At 37.4% G+C, this 22,834-nt stretch overlaps 2 protein-coding genes across 2 annotated transcripts; both read right to left on the bottom strand.

Moving 5' to 3' along the window:
* Positions 1-4,916: 4,916 nt before the first annotated feature.
* On the bottom strand, positions 4,917-6,139 carry LOC149406787 (protein RSI-1-like). The gene is made up of 3 exons (XM_089625646.1): positions 6,049-6,139; positions 5,862-5,946; positions 4,917-5,131 (listed from the first exon to the last, which is right to left on the bottom strand). The coding sequence occupies exons 1-3, from the start codon at positions 6,127-6,129 to the stop codon at positions 4,950-4,952; spliced, it is 348 nt and encodes a 115-aa protein (XP_089481772.1). The 5' UTR covers positions 6,130-6,139; the 3' UTR covers positions 4,917-4,949.
* An 11,293-nt stretch (positions 6,140-17,432) lies between these two features.
* On the bottom strand, positions 17,433-22,562 carry LOC149406786 (uncharacterized). Its single transcript, XM_089608717.1, has 10 exons — positions 22,005-22,562; positions 21,777-21,914; positions 21,207-21,398; positions 20,347-20,484; positions 20,118-20,239; positions 19,235-19,367; positions 18,994-19,123; positions 18,803-18,882; positions 18,580-18,702; positions 17,433-18,160 (listed from the first exon to the last, which is right to left on the bottom strand). Exons 1-10 carry the CDS (start codon positions 22,470-22,472, stop codon positions 17,969-17,971), a joined length of 1,716 nt encoding a protein of 571 aa, XP_089464843.1. The 5' UTR covers positions 22,473-22,562; the 3' UTR covers positions 17,433-17,968.
* Positions 22,563-22,834: the final 272 nt, after the last annotated feature.

The raw sequence follows: 22,834 nt of genomic DNA, 5'->3' as shown, positions 1-22,834 counted from the left end.
AAATGAGAGGAATGAGGCCTCTATTTATAGGGGAGGGATTACCTTCAATAAGGTAGTTTCCTCTTCTATAGAATATCACATATTCATGAGCAAAATTTGCTCTTCTCCCTATTAAGTCACACGGCCAAAACAATCCAAGCAAGTCCTTGGATTTGTTTCCTCTTTTATTTTTCTTCTCTCTTTTCCTTGTGTTGGCCGATCCCCTCTTTCCTCATGGAGGAAATTTGTTTCCTCTTTTTCTTTTGGCAAGTATCTTGATACATTAATGGACAAAATTGGTCTCTCTTTCTCCTTGGGTTGGACGGCCATATAGGGCTTCTAGAAGGTGTTTCTAGATTTTCTTCACTTGTTCATGACAACATAAGAAAAGCTCATTAAAAATTTTCAAATAAAATTTCTTGAAATGAAATTAATCCTCAAGGCCAAATTAACTTGTCATGGCCAAGTGATTATATGTCATCGTATGACAATGTCAAAAAATTTATTGACATTCATTTCGTCCTATGTACTAAAAGACAAAAGTACCATTTAGACAATTTTTCGTAAAACTTGTCTCGTTCTTGTTTTGACTTAACTTCTAGTTTAACTATTCCTACTCGATATGATTTGTGACAATGACCTCATGGAACCAAATGAACAAAGCTTGAGCTAAAATACTTGGACTCAAAAGTTCACAAACCTTTTCAAAGTTTAGCTTAATGTCAACTGACTGCACTAAAGAGTTGACACTGAGAATCTCTCGATTCAAATGAATTTATTTTCTACTCAAGAATTCAACTAAATTGTGATGAGTAGATCCACTGAATATCATCTATGTTTACCCTTCATGAATATCATCATCTAGTCGGGATTTACAAAATTACCATTTTTCCCTTCTAGCTGTTATTTCTTCAACTCATTTGTCGCTTGTGAATAAGTTAGAAACAATGTATTGACGAGGAGCTAACAAGTCACATTGATTCATCCAAAAGAGTCATGACTCAATTTGGACACTGACCAGTTCATTTATTCACATTCCAAGGAACAAAGCATGATATGATATACATTGCATTTCAGCAATCTTGTACATGAATTCCATATCTATGAGAACTTCACAAAGTTACTCATGACATCTTCATAACTTAGTACTTCACCAATAGGTCCTGTTAAGAATCACATAGTGAATCCGAACTCTGACTTTCTCAAATGAAAATACGTAAGCTATGAAATGGCATGTCTCATTTCAGGATTGAGGTAAGCATGATGCAATTCATACGTAGTGACTTCGAGACATAAGAGGTTAAATGGTTTGTTCTTATCTTGTCTCTAGAAGTGCACTGGTCAATTTGGTACCTTCAGAAGATACCTAGAAGAACTATAGGGTCTCCAACTCTCAATGTCCCATAACCAGACATCATAGATTCTCCTAACAATCGTACTGAGATCAATAGTCATTTGATCATTAGATTGTGAATGTGCAGTTTTAAGCAAACCATGAAGAGTTTGTTCATGCAAATCTACTTTTGTCTTTTCATGTGTTGTTAGGTTTCTTTAAGGACTATAAACTATAGATTATCATAAAGCTTCAAACAGACAAGAAAGAATGAATGAACGTTTCAAATTTTATTAATAAATAAGCAGTTACAAGCAAGAGTCTTCGTGAGACTTTATTACATCAAATGTACATAAGTAAACACTATTACTCTTCTTGTGGGCACCATTGACAACAATTTAAAACGTCATACTGGACAATATTACGTTACACATGATCATGCTAGGGTCGTGGAAGAGTTTTACTCCTTTTTCAGGTTCTACCAGCGCCAAGCTCCTGCGTGTCCCGAGCCGAGTCCACCTCGACACTCATCGACAAGCAAAGGAATGTTCCGAGACATAGCTCGTTTTGCTCGAGGTGGAACTTCATCTCCAAGATCGTCACCGCATCTCCAATCCATTGAAGATACGGCTTCCAACGACGAGATCGCGTTATACACGTCTCAACAATTTGCCTCCATGAACCAAGGAACTAAATGCCGCCGAATTTCCAGGAATTTCGGCTGGAAATTCCATTTCGGTGGGTCAACGGCCGACGAAGAGCAAAATTTCGTTTCGTCGTCGTTTTTCGCCGAATTTCGTCGTTTTTCGTTTTTGTCGTTTTTTCGCCGAAATGTCGTTTAGTAAATAAGCAAAATTTGAATGTCATCTGGGATTCGAACTCATGAGCTTTGATGCATACGTCCAGACGTTTACCACCACACCAGACAACAACTTTGCTTATATTATGCATATTTAATATATAATATGTATCTATATATTAGAGATATATATACATATGTATATAAACATTTATATAATTATACATATGTATATGAACATTTATATAATTATATATATTGGTATAAAATATAAATACGTTGAAATTAATATTAATGAGAGTTTTTGATATTATAGTTGTGTAAAAATATTAAATATTAAAAATTATAATGTATAGTTAGTATAAATTTTAAAATTTGATACAACTATATATATTTGATATAAATATAATTACAAATTATAGAGAGATATAAATATGTATATACATATTTATACAATTATATTTATATATGTATTTGATATAAATAATTAAATATAATTACGTTGAGATTGAATTTAATAAATGTATTTGACATTATATTTGTGCAAAATAAATTAAATATTAAATATTATAAAATATAGTTAAAAATTGAATATATATATATATAAATAACATATTATGCAACATTATTTCCGTTCGGTTTTCCGTCGGCACGTCGAATTTCCATGGAAATCGGCATTTGAAAACGGCATTTTACTTGCCCATTTCCACAATTTTTCCGTTGGAAATTCCATCGGCACGACGAATTTCCGTAAATCAGGAGGCTCGAAACGGCAACGAAAACGGCATTTTTTTCCTTTCCATGAACCAAGACGACCTCAACTTACTAGCGTGGTGGCGTCAGCACGAGAACATGTTTTTGATCTTGTCAAAGATGGCCCGAGATGTTCATTCGATCTCGGTCTCAACGGTGTCGTCTGAGTCCGCATTTAGTAGCTCGGGTCGCATCCTTGATGATCGAAGACAGAGTTTGAAACCCGAAATGGTCGAGGCTCTCACCATATACAAAGATTGGTGTCAACACGAACAACGTTCTCAAGAAACATTTGTGAACATTGATCTTGTTGATAACTTTGATATTAACTTTCAAAACATGACTATTAATGAAATGTAGTCTTGTTGTAATGTTTTATTCATAATATTGTTGTAATGTTTTATTCGTAATATTGTTGTAATGTTTTAACTTTATTTTTTAAAAAGTTATTAATAAAGATGAAATTCATTTTACATATTAGTACCCTCTTTTAAAATTTTAACAGTTTAATCCTTTTCATTTACCATTTAAATTTGATTTTTTATTTTTTTTTAATTCCTTATTGGAAGTTAATGGAAATATGGATTTCCATTAAGCTTAACGAAAATTCAATTTCCAATAAGCAATGGAAGACACCAAAATACCTAATGGAAATACCATTTTCAATAAGCAATAAAATGTGGCTTATTGGAAATGGAATTTCTATTTCCTTCCAATAGCCAGGATGAGCTCACTCATGACACATAATCATAAATAATATATATTATTAAATACTATTTTTACATTATTAATGAGCAACTTTTAGATAAAATACTCTATGAGCATTGGTGTCATATCAACTTTATATTATTTATGAATAAAAATAATAATGGGCATTGGTGTCATATATGAGCATCATTGTCATACTGATTATGGTATTTTAAGTTGCCTACACTGCATGAGCAACTTAAGTTGTTTTCCACTTAAACTCCACCTAAGTCCGATCTACTCTCATTGGAGTTGCTCTAACCGAAGTTTCTTGTTGATAATAATATGATATATTGTGAATGATGGCTATTTTTATGAATGATTACTTTAAATCATCTCCAATTTTAAACTTTGAATGTAGTTTATGAATCAAATACTATTTTATTTAATTTTGCGTATTATTTTCACATAGAGGTTAAACATTTGGTGTAATATTTACAACAAATGAACAGTGTTACAATAAATTTGGTGCAACACTATTCATTTGGTGTAAAAATCACACCAAATATGAAATATTGGACTTTTATGGTTTCTCCCATTGCAAAACTCTAACTCTATATTTAGAGCTATAGAGTTCTCGATTGGAGATGCTCTCAGTATTTCTTTGTTCATTGTGTTTTTCAATGTTAAAAAAATACTCGGGAAGAAAGTGACTTTCAAGTTTCAACCTAGCATGTGATATATATTTTTTTGTTTTCTTTTGTTAAAAAAACCCTTGAGAAGAAAGGATTATTTGCATCTGGGGCCCCAAACTTTATCGGTATTGGCAGATTGGTCCGTATGTATTCTTTTTTTCTTGGCATAGGTATAGGTGATGTTTAACCTCTAAAATCTTTGTTTCCACTCTCAGCAACACATACTCACAGCCGGTCTTAGTCTAAGGCCACTTAGACAATGACCTAAGGTCTCAAATTTTTAGTTAAAAAAATGCGCAAATATTTTTCTTCATTATGTAAAAAAAAAAAAACTCCAAACTTAAAGAATAAAAAGCTTCATGTGTTTTTGGAAAAGAAAGCTACTATGTCCTAGATCTAATTTCTTTAAAGAAAATCTTAATTTTTTTTTCCATTCTCGACTAAGGCCACATAATAGCACATAAAGTAGACGCATAAATATTTTTAGCAAGACTTATGTTATGTCGTTCAAATATTTATTTATTTATTTATTTTCTTTGGCATGTAACGTGCATGGCTAGACGCATAGATCTTAAAGACTCTGTAAACTCATAGCCAATACCACATATGATGTAGTAGTAGGTGAAGGATAAATTATAGCACGTTTAGTAAACTATAATTGTTTCTGCTAAGCATTAATTAGTAATATAATAAAGGATAAATTCTAGGGGCATTTGGGTTTTCCTTCCTTGGTTTTCCAGTTGTTGTAGCAGGGACAGAGTTCCTTGTTGCCGTAAGTGCCCGGAGGAACGCAAAGGCATTTCGCACAACACTTTTGGCAGAAGAACATGCATGGCTTCTTGTGTGACGTCTCCGAGCATCGATATTCACATCTCGGCTCACAATCTGCATAGTATATATATATATTTATATATATATATATATATACAGCACCACAAATTATATATAAGCTCGTACGATCAAGGATGGAGCCAGAAATGTAAATTAGGAGCTAATATGTGTAAGAACAAATTGATGGGGGCTAAGTTGCAAATTTTTAAGCTAACATAGAAAGGAAAAATAAAAAAATTTAAAATGGGTAAAAAGTATAAAAAACTGAAGGGGGATATAGAATCTACTTCAGCTACTTACGAGTCCAGAAATATATCTTATAACATCGGGACATGTTTTGCTTCTCTCATATTCATGGGAAAATTTGAAAATTATATGTATTTTTCTTTAAAAATTGAAGGGCCAAAGGAATTGTTTAAAAACCGTTAATAAAATAAAAAATTTTATTTTTTTATTATGAGTGCTAGTGTCCTAATCCAAGAAATTGCCAGTTCACAAGTTAAATTCAAACTGGTGTTAAACGATAAATTTAAATGAGCAAAAAGTAGTATAAAATTATGTGACCGTCAATGGTTTGCAAAATGTGCTTTTTTTATATATATAATAATTATCGACGAAAATTTTCTACTAAAAATCGGCGATATTTACAAATAATAATAAGTAATAAATTGATACTTGTTCCTTTATAACTTGCGACTTGAAGTTTGCAGAAACTTCATGTATCAAATTTGATGATTATATTTTTGGAATTTACAAAAAAAATAATGCTATATTTGGAATGTACCTGAAGGTTTAAGATCTCCTCCTTTACCTTGTCCATTGCCATTGGTGCTAACTAGACTACGATTACCTTGTCCTTGTTCCTTAGCCTGTCACCAAAATCAATTAAACAGTGAAAACAATATGAAACTATATAAAAATATAAAATATTATAGTTTCAGGAAAAGTTATTAGAAGAAACACATTATTACCTCAATCACACTAAAAAGCGTGATAAAAAGAAGCAGAGATATGATCAAGATTATGAATCCGCACGGACGAGCTACTGCCATTTTTTTCTTCTTCTTCTATATATTGGAAAAAAAATGGCTTTTCTCTAACTCTCTCACTGAATGTCTTTCACTGCAAAACACAAGATGGGAATCACTATATATAGGAAAAATAAAGGGGCAGAGATTTTGTTCAAGAAATCCTCGTATTCAATAATGAGGATCACATTATTTAATTTTCTTCTATATTTAATTTGACGATTTAATAATGTGCTTACATTTAGGCTTCAGATATGGGGCTTTTGAAGCGACTATATGATTTTATAAGCCGTGTGTGAGTGAAACCTGAGCGGTTAACACGGCGCGTTTAATGTTTTTGCTTTGATTTATATCAATTTCAATAGCTTGCCTACAAGTCTTGATTTTCTTTCTTTTTTGGAAGATCTATTATTTTTAAAATACTCATGTTCCAATTTTAGTCTATTTTGGATGTTTATGAAACAGAATTTCGGTTTTTTTGGATCTTTTGAAAATGCTTTAGTTTTGTTGGAAAGTGTTAGTTACTTGTTTTGGTTACAAATTAAATCTGGAAAGGAAAAAAAAATATCATCATGGAATGTGCTGATAAATTTGGCTAATAAATCTTGAAATTGTATTTTTTTTTCCTTCAAATATGCGAGCTATATAAGTATTTTGACAAAAAAAAAATGTTCGTAACTTCTTGCTCCGTTGTCCGAATTTTGCAAATCAATATGCGTTGGAAAACTAAGAGAAAACTCTATTCAATAGTGCTACATCAAAAATCGTGAAAATAGAATCTCAAATTCATGCAGGAAACAACGCCTGTTTTTCGTTCCACTCTAACTTGTTCGAAAAGTCTTCGAATCACTTCAAATTTGCTAACGTCCAATTGATCTCTCAAACCTACATATCACTCAAAAACACATCACACACATTAAAAGTCACTCAACAACATGTGAAATTCAAGCCAAAAAATAAGAATTTAACGCGTACGAAACGCACCTATCAAAAAGTTGGATGGATTCAAATATGAGTTCTGTGGCAATCTTGATTCGTTGAATTCAAAATTTTCTTTTTAGAGGTTGATCTTGTTGGTAGAATAATTCGGAAAATATCAAGTTGCTAAGGATGTGGAAACTCATGGTGTGGGGTGCATCCATTATTGAGAACGACATTTTCATTGAATAAACGGAGCAGCCCATACACTACTACAAATTAACATATTGGGTGCGGAAGGGCATTAGGTGCGACATGTCGCACCTAAGCTAATATTAGGTGCGACTTGTCGCACCGGATACTCTACCAGATGATAAAAAATTTCGCTAATTTTAAGTGGTATCCGGTGCGACACTGTCGCACCGGATATGTTTTTGTCGCACCTACTGCCATTAGGTGCGACAAAGTCGCACCTAATACTAATAGGTGCGACGGCTGTCGCACCCAATAGTTTTAAAATTCGAAGTTGTCAGCCATATTCCCCTAATTTTTTTGGGTTTCGGATTTCATATCCGGTGCGACATGGGGTGCGACATGTCGCACCTAATATGGGTATTAGGTGCGACAACGTCGCACCCAATAGGTTTAGGGTATTATAAATACCCGAGACCCCTTCTTCCTTAACCGAGTTTCAAACCCTCTCTATCACTCACTCTCTCTCTCTCCGACCAGCCTCCACTCGGCCTTTCTCCGGCAACTTGCGTCCGCTCCGCCGTGAATCTCGCCGTCCTCCAGGTACGCCTCACTCTTTCTCTCTCTCTCTCTCTCTGTCTCACCCTCTCTCCGTCAATCTTACTCTGTCTCTCTCCGACCAGGCCCGACCCACCCGAACATCCTCCGGCGACCAGGCCCGACCCACCCTCTCACCGCTCCGGCCTTGCTCCCCGGTACTTCACCACCTCGCTCCCTCCTCGAATACCACCGAGAACGAAAACCGAGAGGCCCGACTCCGTTCGCACACCCGTTCGTTCCATTCTCTCTCTCGCTCGCCTTTTGGATTCAGACAAGAATATCCCGGTATGACGAATCCAAATTCCGTGGCTTTTTTTTTTGGCAATGTGTGTCTGTGTGTGATTAGATCAGATGGTGGTGAGATGATGTGTTCGTCACAGCAAGAGCCCCCAAGAACTCTTTTGTATAATGTGATGTGATTTTTTTTTATTATTATTTTCCGCAACTTGTGCGCTGTATATATGAAATTTGTTTGGTTAAAATTCTATCTAATTATGTTATTTTTAGATAATTTCATATTCAATCATGTTTCATTTTTTACTTTTTTTTTCTTTCTCTCAAGAACGATGTTTCACTCGACACATAACGCATGATCTTCCTTATTATGATATTTTGATCTCTTTGAATTTATTTTTAAATATTTTAATTTCAAATCTTAAACATGTTACTCGCAGCCCCGTCGTCTCAGTGAACGGCCTCAGCCCTCGCTCACGCACAACAGCCCTCGGCCCAGCCCCCGGCCCACCCTCGGCCCAGCCGTCGCCGCAGCTTGGTCACTCGCAGCCCCGTCGTCTCAGTGCATCGTCGTCGCCTCGGAAAAAGGTTAGTTATTTGTAATTATTAATATTTATAGATTATTTAATATTTTTAGATTATTTCATATAGATTAATTAGTAATATATATGAAAATATAACTTTGATTAGATGTTAACACGTTTAACTAATTAATTAATTAGTAACATGTTTAGTTAGATTAATTAGTAATATATATGAAAATAGTAACATGTTAGATTAAATGATAATATAACTTTGATGGAAATAGTAGCATATAGTAATAGTCAATTTTTTTTAATAATGTGTAACATGTTAGATTAGATTAATTAAGTTAAAAGTAATATATTAAATTAATTAGTAACGTGTTTAGTGTAATTTAATGTAATTGTAACATGATTTGTTTAAGTTGATTGCAATTTGTTGAAAATTTGGTTAATTAATTAATTTAATACTTTTTTAGTTAGATTAATTAGTAATATATATGAATATATTTTAAAATGAATTAGTAACATGTTAAATTTAATTTAAACTTATTGAAAATTTATTGCAATGGAGCTACGGAGGTTCAATTTAGTATTTAGTATGTTAATAAGATAGTCTTGGTTGGTTATATATGTGTTTATTTTTTAATTGCAGATTTTGGTTAGTCAATATTTTAGGGGAAACTCTGCCGAATTTTCGGTAGAATAAAACGAATTCTAACCATTTTTCAAAATTAATACATGTCAATCACAATTTCTCTTTCATTCTTACAAATTCGCTCTCGAATCTTTCAAATATTAACGATCCACTATCAATTTCCTAACAATTCATCACTCTCAATTTCATAATAATTCACTCTAAATTTCAAATATTAACGATTGACTCTCAATTTTACCGTCTCATTCAGAAGAATGTCAAATCCAAGTAGGGACTGGATTACCGAGAACAATCGGTTGAGTTTGCAATATAAAACAGGGGTTAACGAGTTTATCCGCGTTGCAAGCAGACTCCCGAACGAAAACGGTCATTATCGTTTTCCTTGTAAGTCTTGCAATAACGTGAGATGTCTGGACATCGGGGTCGTAAAGAATCACCTTTTGAACAAGGGGTTTACTCCGGGATACACCGAATGGTATCATCACGGCGAACGTCGAATGGTAGAAGATGCCAGCGAGACTAACCAAAGAGGAGTCGGTGGATTGCACGATGCTCTCCATGATATAATGGATCACGAGGACTTCAACGATTTTACGGATCCGACTCCGAGTGAAGTGCGTGCAGATGAGCAAGTGGAAGATTTGTTCGCTGAGTTGGAAGCAGAATTGTACCCTGGGTGCAAAGAGTTTTCGTCTTTGTCGTTCTTGGTTTCGTTGATGCACATCAAAGTCACGAACCATTGGACGAACAAGTCGTTTACATAATTGTTGCAGCTCTTGAGGAAGTCTCACCCAGTTGGTAATCGAATTCCGGAAAAACACTACGAGGCAAAGGCGAAGCTGAAGCGTTTCGGCATGGGATACGATATGATCGACGCGTGCATCAACAATTGTGTGTTATTTCGAAAAGATCTCGAGAAAGCTGAAGTGTGCCCAATTTGCAATGAGAGCAGATGGAAGCCAACTGGGAAGAATGTATCACAAAAGATATTACGATACTTTCCCTTGAAAGATCGATTGAAGCGATTGTACGCTTCTCGACACACGTCGCTTGAGATGCAGTGGCATGAACGAGATCGCGTCAAAGAAGAAGGCGTTTTGCGACATCCTGCAGATGGTTCGACGTGGAAGAATCTAGATGAGAGATACCCAAATTTCGCTGCAGAGCCTCGTAACGTACGTCTGGGACTAGCTTCTGATGGGTTCAACCCGTTTGGGGAAATGAGTCTAGCGTATAGTATGTGGCCCGTGGTACTAACTGCGTACAACTTGCCACCTTGGTTGTGCATGAAAAAAGAGTACCTGATTCTAACGCTATTGATACCTGGACCGAGCTCACCTGGAAAAGGCATGGACGTGTTTTTAGAACCACTAGTTGAATAGCTAAAAGAATTGTGGGATAATGGATTCCAAGTGCGAGACGGGGCGAACGATGAAGTGTTTCGGTTGCGTGCCGCGCTTCTATGGACGATAAACGACTTTCCGGCTCGATTGTATTTGTCGGGATGGAGTGGCCAAGGGTATCTTGCTTGCCCCACGTGCAACATTGAGACGCCATCTATGAAAATTAGAAACAGGATTGTCTACTATGACCATCGTCGATTCTTGCCTACGCCTCACCGATTGAGGAAAAGCACTGATCACTACGTAAATCGTCACGAGAAGCGCCTGAAACCTGTCAAGTTGACTGCGCAAGACATACTCGATCAGTTGACTAGTGTGTCTTCCACGACAACCGGCAAGAATATCGGTAAACGAAAACGTGCTTAGTGCGAATTGAATTGGACCAAAAAGAGCATCTTTTATAAGTTGTCTTACTGGTCAGAATTGGAGTTGAAGCACAACATGGATGTCATGCATATAGAGAAGAACGTGTGCGAGAATCTTCTCGGGACGATGCTCGGCTTGGAAAAGAAGAACTACGATACGGAGAAGTCGAGATTTGACTTGATGGACTTGAAAATCAAGTCTTCTCTGCACTTGAGACAACAAAGGAATGGGTGGTACAAACCGTCAGCAGCGTACACGTTAACGCTTGAGCAGAGACACCGGTTTACCGAGTTCCTCCAATCTGTTAAATTCCCAGACGGGCTCGCTGGAAATTTGAAGAAAAATGTAACTGCTGATGGGAAGCTCACAGGTTTGAAGTCGCACGATTGTCACGTGATCATGCAGAGGCTGTTGGCTGATGGTATTCGCCCTTTTGTGCCAAAACCGATACAAGAGACGATCTCAGAGCTCTGCAACTTTTTCAAGTTGATCAGTTCTAGAACCCTGAGAGTGGACGATCTCGAAAAAGCGCAAGATTCAATCATTGAGATATTGTGTAAGCTTGAGATGATATTTCCACCAGCTTTTTTCACGATCATGGTTCACGTGACAATTCATCTACCAGATGAAGCGTTGTGTGGCGGTCCGGTGCATATGCGATGGATGTACCCAATTGAGAGATACCTTGAAACGTTAAAACAATTTGTCAGAAATAGAGCTAGACCCGAAGGCTCCATTGCGGAAGCGTACGTTGTAGAAGAGGCATTGACATTTGTTGCAAGGTATCTCGAAGATAAGAAAACTGTCGATGAAGTTCAAGTGCGGGAACTTAGTGTTTTTCGATCTGAAAACTGTGTGTCTTACGGGATGATGAAGCCGATAGTTTTAGACGACGACCAAAAAGAGAAGGTGGAGTGGTACATTTTTACCAATTGTCCAGAAATCGATCCGTATTTGATGTAAGGGAATCTTTCATTTAAATATGTACATAATTTAGCTCATTGATTTACATCTAATTACGTAATATTAACAGTGAGCATTTGGAACTTATACAAAATAACTCTGAAGCGGGAACTGCAGATTCTGATCTCGAAGCAATGCACAGAAAAGAATTCAAAATTTGGTTTGCGAAAAAGGTAAACCGAAAGGATTCATTTGCTGAAAGCATACTAAAATTGCTAATGACATCATCTTAATTTGCATATTCCAGATTTATGACATGAAAGTTAGTGGTTCCGACGTGTCTGAAGAACTTTATGCATTGTCTACGGGATCTATGCAAATTGCTCTTCAGTATCCGAGTTGCTTTGTGAATGGCGTGAAGTTCATCACTCGTCGTCGTGATAACCAACGAATCACCCAGAATAGCGGTGTTTGTGTGCCCCTGAACGACTTCAACTTTTACGGTCGAATGGAAGACGTAATCGTGCTGAACTATACACATAACTGTCGTGTCGTACTGTTCAAATGCATATGGTATGGTGACAAGTACAATGCAGGACGTATAGTGCACGTTGATAAAACCACCGGAGCAACGAGTTCGTACACCGCCAAAGAGTGGTTTACAGAAGAGCCGTTTATACTCGCGACTCAAGCGAAGCAAGTGTTTTACATCCAAGATCTCGTTAAGGGTCGCGAATGGGAAATCGTTCATGAATGAAATCAACGTGGGATATGGGACATTCCTGAAGTTGATCCGACCACTTCAGCATCGATTCCATTGACAATAGAATTGTCAAATATCGATTGTCTTAATCATCGACACGAAACTGCTACGGCCGAGCTTGTTAATGTCGTTGAAGATGATGAAGAAGTGGATGAAGAAGATGAGGCGCTTGCCGTTTTTTAGGGAGACGATGTTGATGTCGATACTAACATTACATCGAGTGACAACGCTGAATGACTAACACCATGTAATAACCGTAGTCGTCGAATAGTAATTACATAGTAATTAAAAATACTAACTACAATTCATTTTGCAGGATGTCTACTTCAGGTCAGGACCCATCGGGAGGAGAGCGTGACCCCCCGCAGATGCCGAGGAAGAAGCGGGGACCAACGACTGGCGTCGTTTCTGCAAGAGCTCGTGTTGGGACCCCTGGAGCGAACACAGTTCGCTACGATCAGACTGCGCAGACGTTCTACCAAGACGTCAGGGAGCAAAATCCGTTGATCGAGACGTTCCAAAACCGATTAGGAAACCTGATCAAGAGTACCATTCCAGTCGACCTCCCAGACTGGAATCATGTGCCTGCGCAGAGTATGGCGGCTCTTATGAACTCGATTCATAACGAGTATAACTTCGTTTATGAACATCCCGAGAGTGGCGAGCTTGTGCCTGCAGATCCTATTCGCAACGAGATTGATATGGCTATCATTCGCGATGCGAAGAGGATGCGCCGTGGCCAGAAGTCGAGGTTGTCGCAGCTCTTCTTCAAGACATTTTGCGGGAGTAAGGATCTCGCTAAAAATGAAACTCCCGATGGCTACAACCAGGAAGCCTGGTTGAAAGCAATAGAGACGTTCGACTCGCCGGAGCATAAGGTATGAGTTGAACTTCCGATGGTTATTCGAATTTCTTAAAATTAAACTTAACGAATTTATGTCTTGCAGGCGAAATCTCTCCGCAACCGGGAAAATTCGAAGATGAAGAAGACGAAGGCGAGACAAGGGTCGCTTAGTTTTTTTGGTCATCGCTCGAGGAACGTAAGTCTCTTAATATTAATATGCAATATACATGTGATACATATTTTAATGTTGAAAAATTACAGCGAAGGGAAGATGGGAGTATAGGCTCGGCTTTAGCGATATGGTTAGAAAAACACCAGGACGCTAAGGGATCGTGGACGACGGACTTCGCGAAGACGCAATACGTAAGTTAATTTTTTTTATTTACTATATTTAATTACTTTATTTCTTCTTATCTGATAAGTTTTTTGTGTTTTTATTTTGAAGGATCAAGTCACCGCCCAGACGATAGATATTTTGCGGCAAGCGGAGGAGCAAAACGTCGTGATCTCCCAAGAAGCTGCGGAGATGTACGCGATGCGCGATGTTATGGGAGTGCGCAGAGACTGGGAAGTCGGTTTAGGGCCTTCGATCCCAAGGTCATTGTTGGGTGTTGCCCAAACGCTAGATGGATGCTCGTCAAGTTCGTCATCTCAGACCGATCCGTTGGTTGCCGAGATGCGAGCTCAGATGGATGCCCAACAAGCCGAGCTGCAAGTGATGCGGCAACAGATCGCCTTCCTCAGCCAGCAGCACAACCAGCCTCCCACGACTCCTCAACCTCCGCCTGCATCGCAACCAGGTGGGACGGATCAGCAGACGCCAGGTTTCACGCCGGGTTCTACGCCTGGTTCTATGGATTACTTGCGAGACCGTCCTTACGGAAGCGGCGGAACGAGCGGCAGCGCGTCAGGCAGCGGTGGACGAGGACGCGGAAGCGGTTCTCGAAGTTCTGGCAACTTATTCGGTAGAGGAAATTCTACTATCGATAAGTTTTATAAGAAAAAAAAATAGGAATTCATTTTTTTCGCTTTTTTTGGAAAGAATTTGTATTTTTAATTAAGAATTCTATTTTCAGAATATTATTTCTAATTCATTTAGAATTTTGTTAATTAATTTTTATTTAATTTTAAATGAATTTTAATTTACTTTTTTAATTTTGTATATTTTTTTGTATTTTGTAAATTTTGTATTTTTTTTTACTTTAACAAACATATTCGGTGCGACAACGTCGCACCCGATATGTATTTACCCGCCAATTCTATAAAATTTGGCAGGAAAATAGGTGCGATGTTAGGTGCGACATGTCGCACCTGAAAGTGTGTACTTATTAGGTGCGACATGTCGCACCTGATACCTTCTGCGACGGGTTATCCGGTGCGACAGCGTCGCACCTAATAAACTTTTAGGTGCGACATTTGAAGCATTAGGTGCGACATTCGTCGCACCGGATAACGTATTTTGTCCTAGTGATACATCTTAACATCACACGGCACGCTCTAACCCGCATGGACCGTGCAAACTACTCAGGAGGCGAAAAACCTTTTGGTGCGGCGCTCTTGTCATTGCGCAGCGCACGTCGTTCTTGAAACGACCTTAACATAACTCGCATCTCTCTCTTTTCTAGCAAACTACAATGTCGCATATCGTCTCAACAACATCTTCGCTAGTGTTCCACCGCATCATAGAACATAAATTCATGAGTGATTGAACTCTTATGTCGGTGAAAAGATTTTTGTTATGTTTGTGATTGAGATCTTATGTTCCGGTCAAAGGGTCATATATTTCCAATTTTTTTTGACAAATTTGAGAATGAAAACCAACTTCATGACTTATTAGTCATATTTCTCCCAAATTCTCAATGTTATTTAATTTAATTTTATATTTAAATATCCAAGAAGCCTTTTTTTATTTATAAAAACTTAGCTTTTTTATAAAATGTATATCTAATGTATTTACTTTTAAGATTATTTGATTTTTTTTATTCAACAAAAATGTAACAAAAAATCATCAATCTGTGGTTCTTAGAGTTATTTATTGATTTAAAATGTACACGAACTATCATTAACATTTGGTGATTTTATGTGCCAATTATTTTGCGAAACACTTAGGCTAATTTGAAAGTGCCTCTCCAATGTATTCCCAAAGTTTTTTGTTCTTCATTCAAAATACGCTCAAGATTGAAATACTTTGGTGTTGATTTTGTGTTTATTTAGTAACTCTCTCACGGAAATTTTATTCTCTTTGATTGTAATTTGTGACCATAAAATCTGAAGAGCAACTTCCATAACTTCATGATGACAAGCTGGTGTACAAACTCAAAAAGAGCATCCATGCTGACAAACTATTTTTTCGAACCAAACAGAATTCTTTACCGGACAAGACCCGCCTCTAAGATTTGGAGGCTCAACGGAACAAAGTGTGGAGATCAAACTGTTTTCGCCCTTGCTTTCTAGTATACTAATGATATATTGGAAACAACAATTTATGCTCAATATTTTGAACACCTAGTTTTATTTTCAAGGTTTATAGAGCTGCATCCTCAAAATTAATGAAGCAAATAGGTCATATCAAGAACTTATGGAAGGTCCTTGTTAAATGATGTCGTTGACCTAATGAAGCGAATATGTCATATCAAGAACTCATGGAACGCATTATTGTGACATGTGTAGAGCTTGGTATCATTGGCCTAATGATCGGAACCTTTGAATGAAGGCACAAATAAGGACTCATTTTATCCTTTGTGGAACAAGGTGATGTGGCCGAGCAACTTTTTTTGAATCAATGCCACGATGAATAAAGGTTAGGAATACCATCTCGAGTTGGTTTAAGTTGGACCTTCCTTGAGTTTCTCGACACGGTCCTACCGCTACATTATCCTTGAGGATGCAACTCTAGCGGCCTCAAATGAGACTTCTCAAACCCTTCAAAAGAAGTCTAGGCCGTCTCCACTTAAGGAGGACAAAATAAGATAGAGAGAGACCATGAAGCTAAAAATTCCTCATGGAGCGTTGTGAGGAAGGCACGTCATTGAGTTGACTCCTTAATATCCTATCGGTGTCATGTTGGTCCTCAAATCCTTAAGGTAGTCAAGTGGACCAATCACTTATCCGCCTCATCAGTACTTGAATCATAGAAACGAGGAAGCTTAATATCCCAACAAAGAGTACTGCTGACAACCGAGCATTGGATCTCCTCGGTCTTTTTGACAACCGAGCTGATGTTGTTGTGTAGGGTCTACATGACAAGCGCAAAAGTTGGAATGTACTTTCTCATCTTGAATGAGGATAAGAAAGGTTGTGTGACAAGCCCGTCACAAAAAAAGTGGGAAGTTAATACCTTTCTCATCTCAAAACAGGGATAAGAAAGGGCTCTTAGTCGACTACGAGTTGGGCTCTTAGTCGACTACGAGTTGCATGGACAAGGCACCAAAGTTCCTCATCCTCGGGGTCTTTCCTTGGGACTTTATTTTTGTGGAGAGCTCATGGTGGTGAGTCAAGGTTAATCCTCTAGACGAGGCTTGACCCGAGTGGATCCAAGCTTGGATGTTACTTGAAGAGGTGTTTCTCAAGTGTCTATTGTCCCTTTCAGCCTCTCGTCAAAGTGTCTCAAGAATCTATTGTGCCTATCAGCCTCTTGTCAAAGAGTAATCCATGTTCCCTCAAATGGAGAAGTGATCAAGTTTAGTTCCATTTTGTCCCATGTACATTGCTATTGTTTCACTTTAAAGTTGTTCTATCTGCAGAGAAACCACGTGACACCTCATGACTTCATGGTTAATGACATAATTCTAAGTTGAACTACTGTTTAAACAAGTCTACTGAGATATTTTGCCTAAAAAAAAAAAAGTATACTAAGATATTGATGCAAAAAAAAAGGGAAAGCAGAAGAATAAAAATAAAGGCTCTGTGTTTCCAATCAGGACACTATAAAGAAAAAATATTAGTAAAATATTGTTACAAAGTTGTGCAACTTACATATTTTATGTTTTGCTCGTTATACGGAGGCAAGAGCCAAAATCAAATACCCAAACTATCAAAACAAAAAACATTTTTAAAAAAAAAACCCCCGCTAAAATAAACATAATTTCCTTAAAAAAAAAATAGCAATTTTTCTCTCTCTTTTTCTTTTTTCTTTTTTTTTTTCTGGAAAGATGAACTTCTTTGGCTGTCCGTATTGGTAAACTCACACCTGGCTGATACCTATCCTCATTCTTAAAATTTCACTAAAATCCTCAACAATTGAACTTGTTAAATTACACAGGGAAAGATACTTTTCTTTTAAAATGAAACCCAAATAAATAAATAAATAAGAACACAGCAAGGGACCAGTCTCGAGCGAGATCGGAACAGATGCCATATTATCCGACCAGGCCATGCCCATCGTGATCGAAAACCTCTTGTAATATCTCCAGAAAAGGAAACTCGAACGGAGAAAGATACCTCAGAAAACGTTTTTAGACCTCAAGACTGCTGGGCTTGAGATATAAACGTGGCCGTTCCAGCTGCAACAGCGACCAAAAATACGAGTGCCACGCTTTTCAAGCAGCCATGGCCGTGCACCGATCGACCCAAAATCAGGTTTATGTACTTATCTGCATCCTTTAACAACTCCCCGCGGGCTTTGCTCTGTTCCTCAGCTAGTTCCTCGTTAGTCTGAACAAAACGTGACAATGTCATCATAAAGTTGAGCTCTTGGCTTGAGTGAAATTATAAAGGAAACCATAAATCTGGCCTCGCTCTCAACATATACCAGACACAGTGGGAACATGGGGCTTAAGAAAGACGGGTTGGAAATTATAGTCACTAACCAAGCCAAAGGCAGTTATGTAGTAGTATTTGGATGGTGAAAAAATTAGTAAGCTATGTACTTGTAACGATCTACTCTTAGGATTTGACCGTATATGATCTTAGCAAAAGTTGTCTTTCCGAGTTTGTGACATTAAACCAAAATCACAGGCGGCCTGGTAACAATCATATTTGTAGCGAAAGAAATATTTGTACACGATACTAGCATTGTGGTTTCAGTTAGAAGAACAAAAAAATATGTCGTACTGATGCCAGGAATACTTTACCTTCTCCCTAAACCTCTTGAACGTTTCCTTCAAGAGCTTAAGTTCATGATGAGCCTTTCTTTCAGAAGATAGCCTTCTCAAAAGGGCAACACTTGCTTTAAGATTTTCTAGATATATCGATTCCTGTTTCACATGTTTCATACAGAAATATAAATCAATGTTTTTGCATCAGGAGAGAATCCGAAAAAAAAAATATATAAGCGAATGATCTCACAGTACGTACCCATTGTTCATAACATTCTTGGTTTTGTTTCAGACACCAAAAGAAAACATCGCTTGATTCCTTTGAAAGCTCATCAACATCTGTTGAGATTCCAAACAGAAATATCCTTGAGAAATAATATATTTTTCTTTTAGCTATAAACAAGGTGGGGCTAGAGGATAATAGGAGAAACACTAAGTTTTGAGCAATACTTTCTTTGGCAGCTTTGATCGCAAAGTCAAAAATCTGTTGTGCAAGCTGTTTCATTGCTTTACTACCCGGAGAACCGGCCAGTGCAACTTCTTTCAAGAGAGGATAAATGGCTTCAAACCTTTCGGTTGCCTAAGCGAAGGTACATGTTTCAAGTTATGAACTTCTCCAAGAAAGAGCCATTGATACTTTCTATGACAAAAATAAGAAATCGTAAATGTTATCATCGAGTGAAACCCTAACCTTAACTCGGTCAGAAGCAGCAGGAAAAGTGACTCTCATCAGAATGTCAAGTGAGGATGGTGGCACTAGGCGGTCACCCTTTTTGGAAGCACCATTTAATAGTATTTGGCGCGCTTTAGGAGCAGAGAGAATTCTGAGTATACCAACCAAAAAAAAAAAACAGGGAAAAAATTAAGCTAACTTGGGCAAGAAAATAAGCATAATAAACTTGGAATTTCTATGTAATACATATAAAACCAAGCATCACTTAGCAGTAGTAGCCCCTTGAACTTAATTGTATTTGACTGTTAAGTCCATTTTTTTTTAAACGGGAACACTTATATTGATGAAGGCAAAAGCCAAAATAATACACATTCATAGGCATTAAACAATACACATTCATATTCATACACATTCATAGGAAAATAATACACATTCATAGTTAGGCATTGTTGACCCTGTAGTTAAATTTATTGAACTGATGACAACTTGATGGACCAAATTATAGGCAATAGTTTTATTTATTGTATATTTTTTTACAATACCTAGGTATTCAAAACATCAAAAGCTCACAAGTTAGGGGCTTTAGAACTGATTTTGACTGCATTTTTATTTATTTATTAATTTACAACTCCTAAACTTCTCGTGTTTTGACATTTTAGTCGGTCAAAATTTATTTTCATAATTTAATCTAGAATCTTGGCCAACAGTTCTTAACATTATAATTTATGGAACACCCAATAGTTCAGGGACTGAACTACTGTGAAACAAGGTAAGGATCAAGCTGTAAACCACAATAACCTCAAGTAGTTCAGTCCTTAAAAGAAGATACGAGTGCTTATAGGTTCATTGCACTGATTAATCCAGAAATAAAGGATAAAGTTCAGCTCACAAGCTAACTAACCTTTCCACCAATTGCAAAATAAGATCCCTCGACTGCGGATTACAGGTTGACTTGCTACCCAGCATAGGCAAGAGAAAACGAGACCACATGTATAATCCTACAGTCAGGTCTCCAACCGAAGCCTGAAACCAAGAAGCCATATCATCTTGCTCAAATTGATGTTAAAGAAAGAGAACATTCATTGCTAACGAACAAAAAAGAAATTGGAGGAGACAACTTCTATAGCAACCTGAGTAATTAACCACACAATGAGTGGAAGCTTCTCTTGTCCTTGATATTTTGACGTTCTCGTCATGGCAGGTACTAAGCCGATTAATACATCGGGCTTCCGCCGCAACACCATTGCTAAGACCACAAACACGGCAACCTGAAACGTTACCAATATGGCCACATCAATTATTTTCATTGATCGGATTATAGACAAATCAATGGATCAGAAGCTTGCAAGTATCAAAACTTCTTCCGCAACTTAGTTTCGTAACAAACAACATGATTCTCTCTACATAGCAGAAACAGAGGCTATTAAAGCATGAGCAGAAGAAAAGTTGTTGAAGATACACATCCAACTGCTACTTACAGGTGATCAAATAAACCTAGGTATGAACGACGGCAGAAAGGGAGGTTCTCACATATTTTACAAGTGGAACCGCGAAAAGAGTCTTAATATCATGTTCAATAATTAGTTCAAATCTGATGACTATTAAGGTAACTCAGCAAGTGAAAGAAGAAACTATATTACCCACCCCTTGAATAAGATCTTAGATCACCATTGCTCTCCTTCAACCATAATAGTCTTAAGGTTAAAAAACTTGAATACCTTAATAACATTTATTTGCATCTAAATGAGTAGGCATCTGCATTTTCTCGCAGAAGGCTTTTATTTTTTACTTGTAAGAATCAGAGGTTTAAAGATACAGATGACTTCGTTAGCAAGAAAACCCACAAGTCTGCATAGACAATACATAACTGGGATCCATGTCCATGCCCATAAAGAACAACAGATCAAACTGTTAATCAAGTCAAACACATTTAGAACTATACCTCCCCACTATCCCTAAGAACATGAAATATGATGGAACTAAAAGCTACCTGAGACTTTGATGGAGCTTGCTGAACTGCTGTCTTTTTAGATCCCTTGGAAGCTCCTTGATGAATCTCAAGATCCGCAATGACGCTATCCAATAATAATTCCCCAAAGGACACAAGTGCATCAAAAGACCTCTTGCCGATCCAATCGGTCGACATCTTGTATATGTCGCTGGATATATGAGAAAGGGGTATCTGTTTTTTGCATCCAACACATGTGACAATTTTACAGAGTTATGTAAATTACGTTGTAAATATTCAAATTAGACAAAGAATGCAATTGACTGTGATGAATCATAAAGGCATCATCGTTTCAAAGAAGGAAAATGAATTGTCAAGTAAAATAGACTCCTACAATTTCAATCGCTTATCTGTATTTACAATTTGATTAAAAAAATTGCATGCAGTTCTATACAGATCGTGTTTCTGTTGACAAAGTACTTATTGATTGATTGAAACGATATCATAATACTAAAAGTGAATTCCTTTAGAAAAGAAAATACTGAGAAAAAGAAATTTGACTTTTTAAAAGTAGTACACCCAAAAAAAAAAAAAAAAAAAAAAAAAACTCACATCAACGAGTTTGGCAACATTGGACTCCTTGAAGGTCTTTAACCATGGAAATTGAGCACCACTCACAGAAGCGAAAGCTCGACCAAATTGATCGGCGAAACGCATGAGTTGAACGTCTTGTTGCGACTGATACGTCTCCTATGAAATTGCATATAAAAAAATGAATAAATAAATAAAGAGAATCGGATCATTAAAGAAAAATTAAAACAGATCCAAATCGCCACTCACCGATATATCGACCAGAAAAGCTCCGAGATCACCGGCATCGATCTTCGAAGCTGCCTCGGCCACCGTCACCTTGACCTTCTTCGGCTTCTTCTGCTTCGTCTTCTTCGCCGGCGTGACGCCATTCTCCACAGCGGAAGCCTCTTCCTCGCCGCTTTCGCCATCTTCAGAAATTCGCTTCGATCCGTCGCCGGCAGAAGCGGCGATCTGAGCCTCAGCTGATCTCCGGCGGCGCTCCTCGGACTGAAGCTCGATCGGACGGAAAACATCGGCGTCTCTGGAGAGAGATTCGCCGGTGGGATTAACGGTGGATTCAGGCGAGGGTTTGGTGTGTTTGCGATTTCGCTTCTGACGTGAGACCAATTTCCAGGTATCAAGATCGTCATTTTTGCTGATCGCCATTCTCTGCCTCAGCTCTTCTGCGTCCTGTCGTAAAATTTCATCAATTAGAGCCGAATTTTCGTCCTCCATGACGTCACAACAACTGGAAAACTCAGAAGAGAATGGTCAAACCCGTCGGTGAAGAACAAGAGAGATCGCGGATATAAAATGGACAAACAGTCGACTGAGATAGGAGGGTTATATAGTAGTTTGGTTTCCCGGCGAAAGTCAGATTTACCCTTTTCCATCGGATAAAAAAAAGAATAAAATATATCGAATTTATCAAAATTTACCCAATGTAGAATTTTCGCACTCTTTTAATAATTTGATCTTGTTGGATTCCGAATGTTTTACTGCCCCTTTGTTTCCCGAGAAGTATGCTGAATTTGAAACATATGCGCTTCATATATTTTTTCTATAAAAAATAAAATATTTTATAAAGAATTAGCCAC

Source organism: Urtica dioica, chromosome 1, assembly GCF_054948205.1.
Source record: "Urtica dioica subsp. dioica isolate 48M chromosome 1, U.dioica_male_clone48M_v1_H2, whole genome shotgun sequence".
Taxonomy (NCBI): Eukaryota; Viridiplantae; Streptophyta; class Magnoliopsida; order Rosales; family Urticaceae; genus Urtica; species Urtica dioica.
This window is presented reverse-complemented; position numbering and strand designations above follow the sequence as displayed.

Excerpts from the sequence above, each read along its gene's own strand:
- LOC149406787 (XM_089625646.1), bottom strand. The coding sequence starts at position 6,129 with ATGGCAGTAGCTCGTCCGTGCGGATTCATAATCTTGATCATATCTCTG. Across the intron at positions 5,947-6,048 it reads CGCTTTTTAGTGTGATTGAG|GCTAAGGAACAAGGACAAGG; the intron begins GTAATAATGTGT and ends TTTTGGTGACAG. Across the intron at positions 5,132-5,861 it reads AGGAGATCTTAAACCTTCAG|ATTGTGAGCCGAGATGTGAA; the intron begins GTACATTCCAAA and ends TATACTATGCAG.
- LOC149406786 (XM_089608717.1), bottom strand. The coding sequence starts at position 22,472 with ATGGAGGACGAAAATTCGGCTCTAATTGATGAAATTTTACGACAGGAC. Across the intron at positions 19,124-19,234 it reads CTGCTTCTGACCGAGTTAAG|GCAACCGAAAGGTTTGAAGC; the intron begins GTTAGGGTTTCA and ends ACCTTCGCTTAG. Across the intron at positions 18,161-18,579 it reads TCAAGAGGTTTAGGGAGAAG|ACTAACGAGGAACTAGCTGA; the intron begins GTAAAGTATTCC and ends CGTTTTGTTCAG.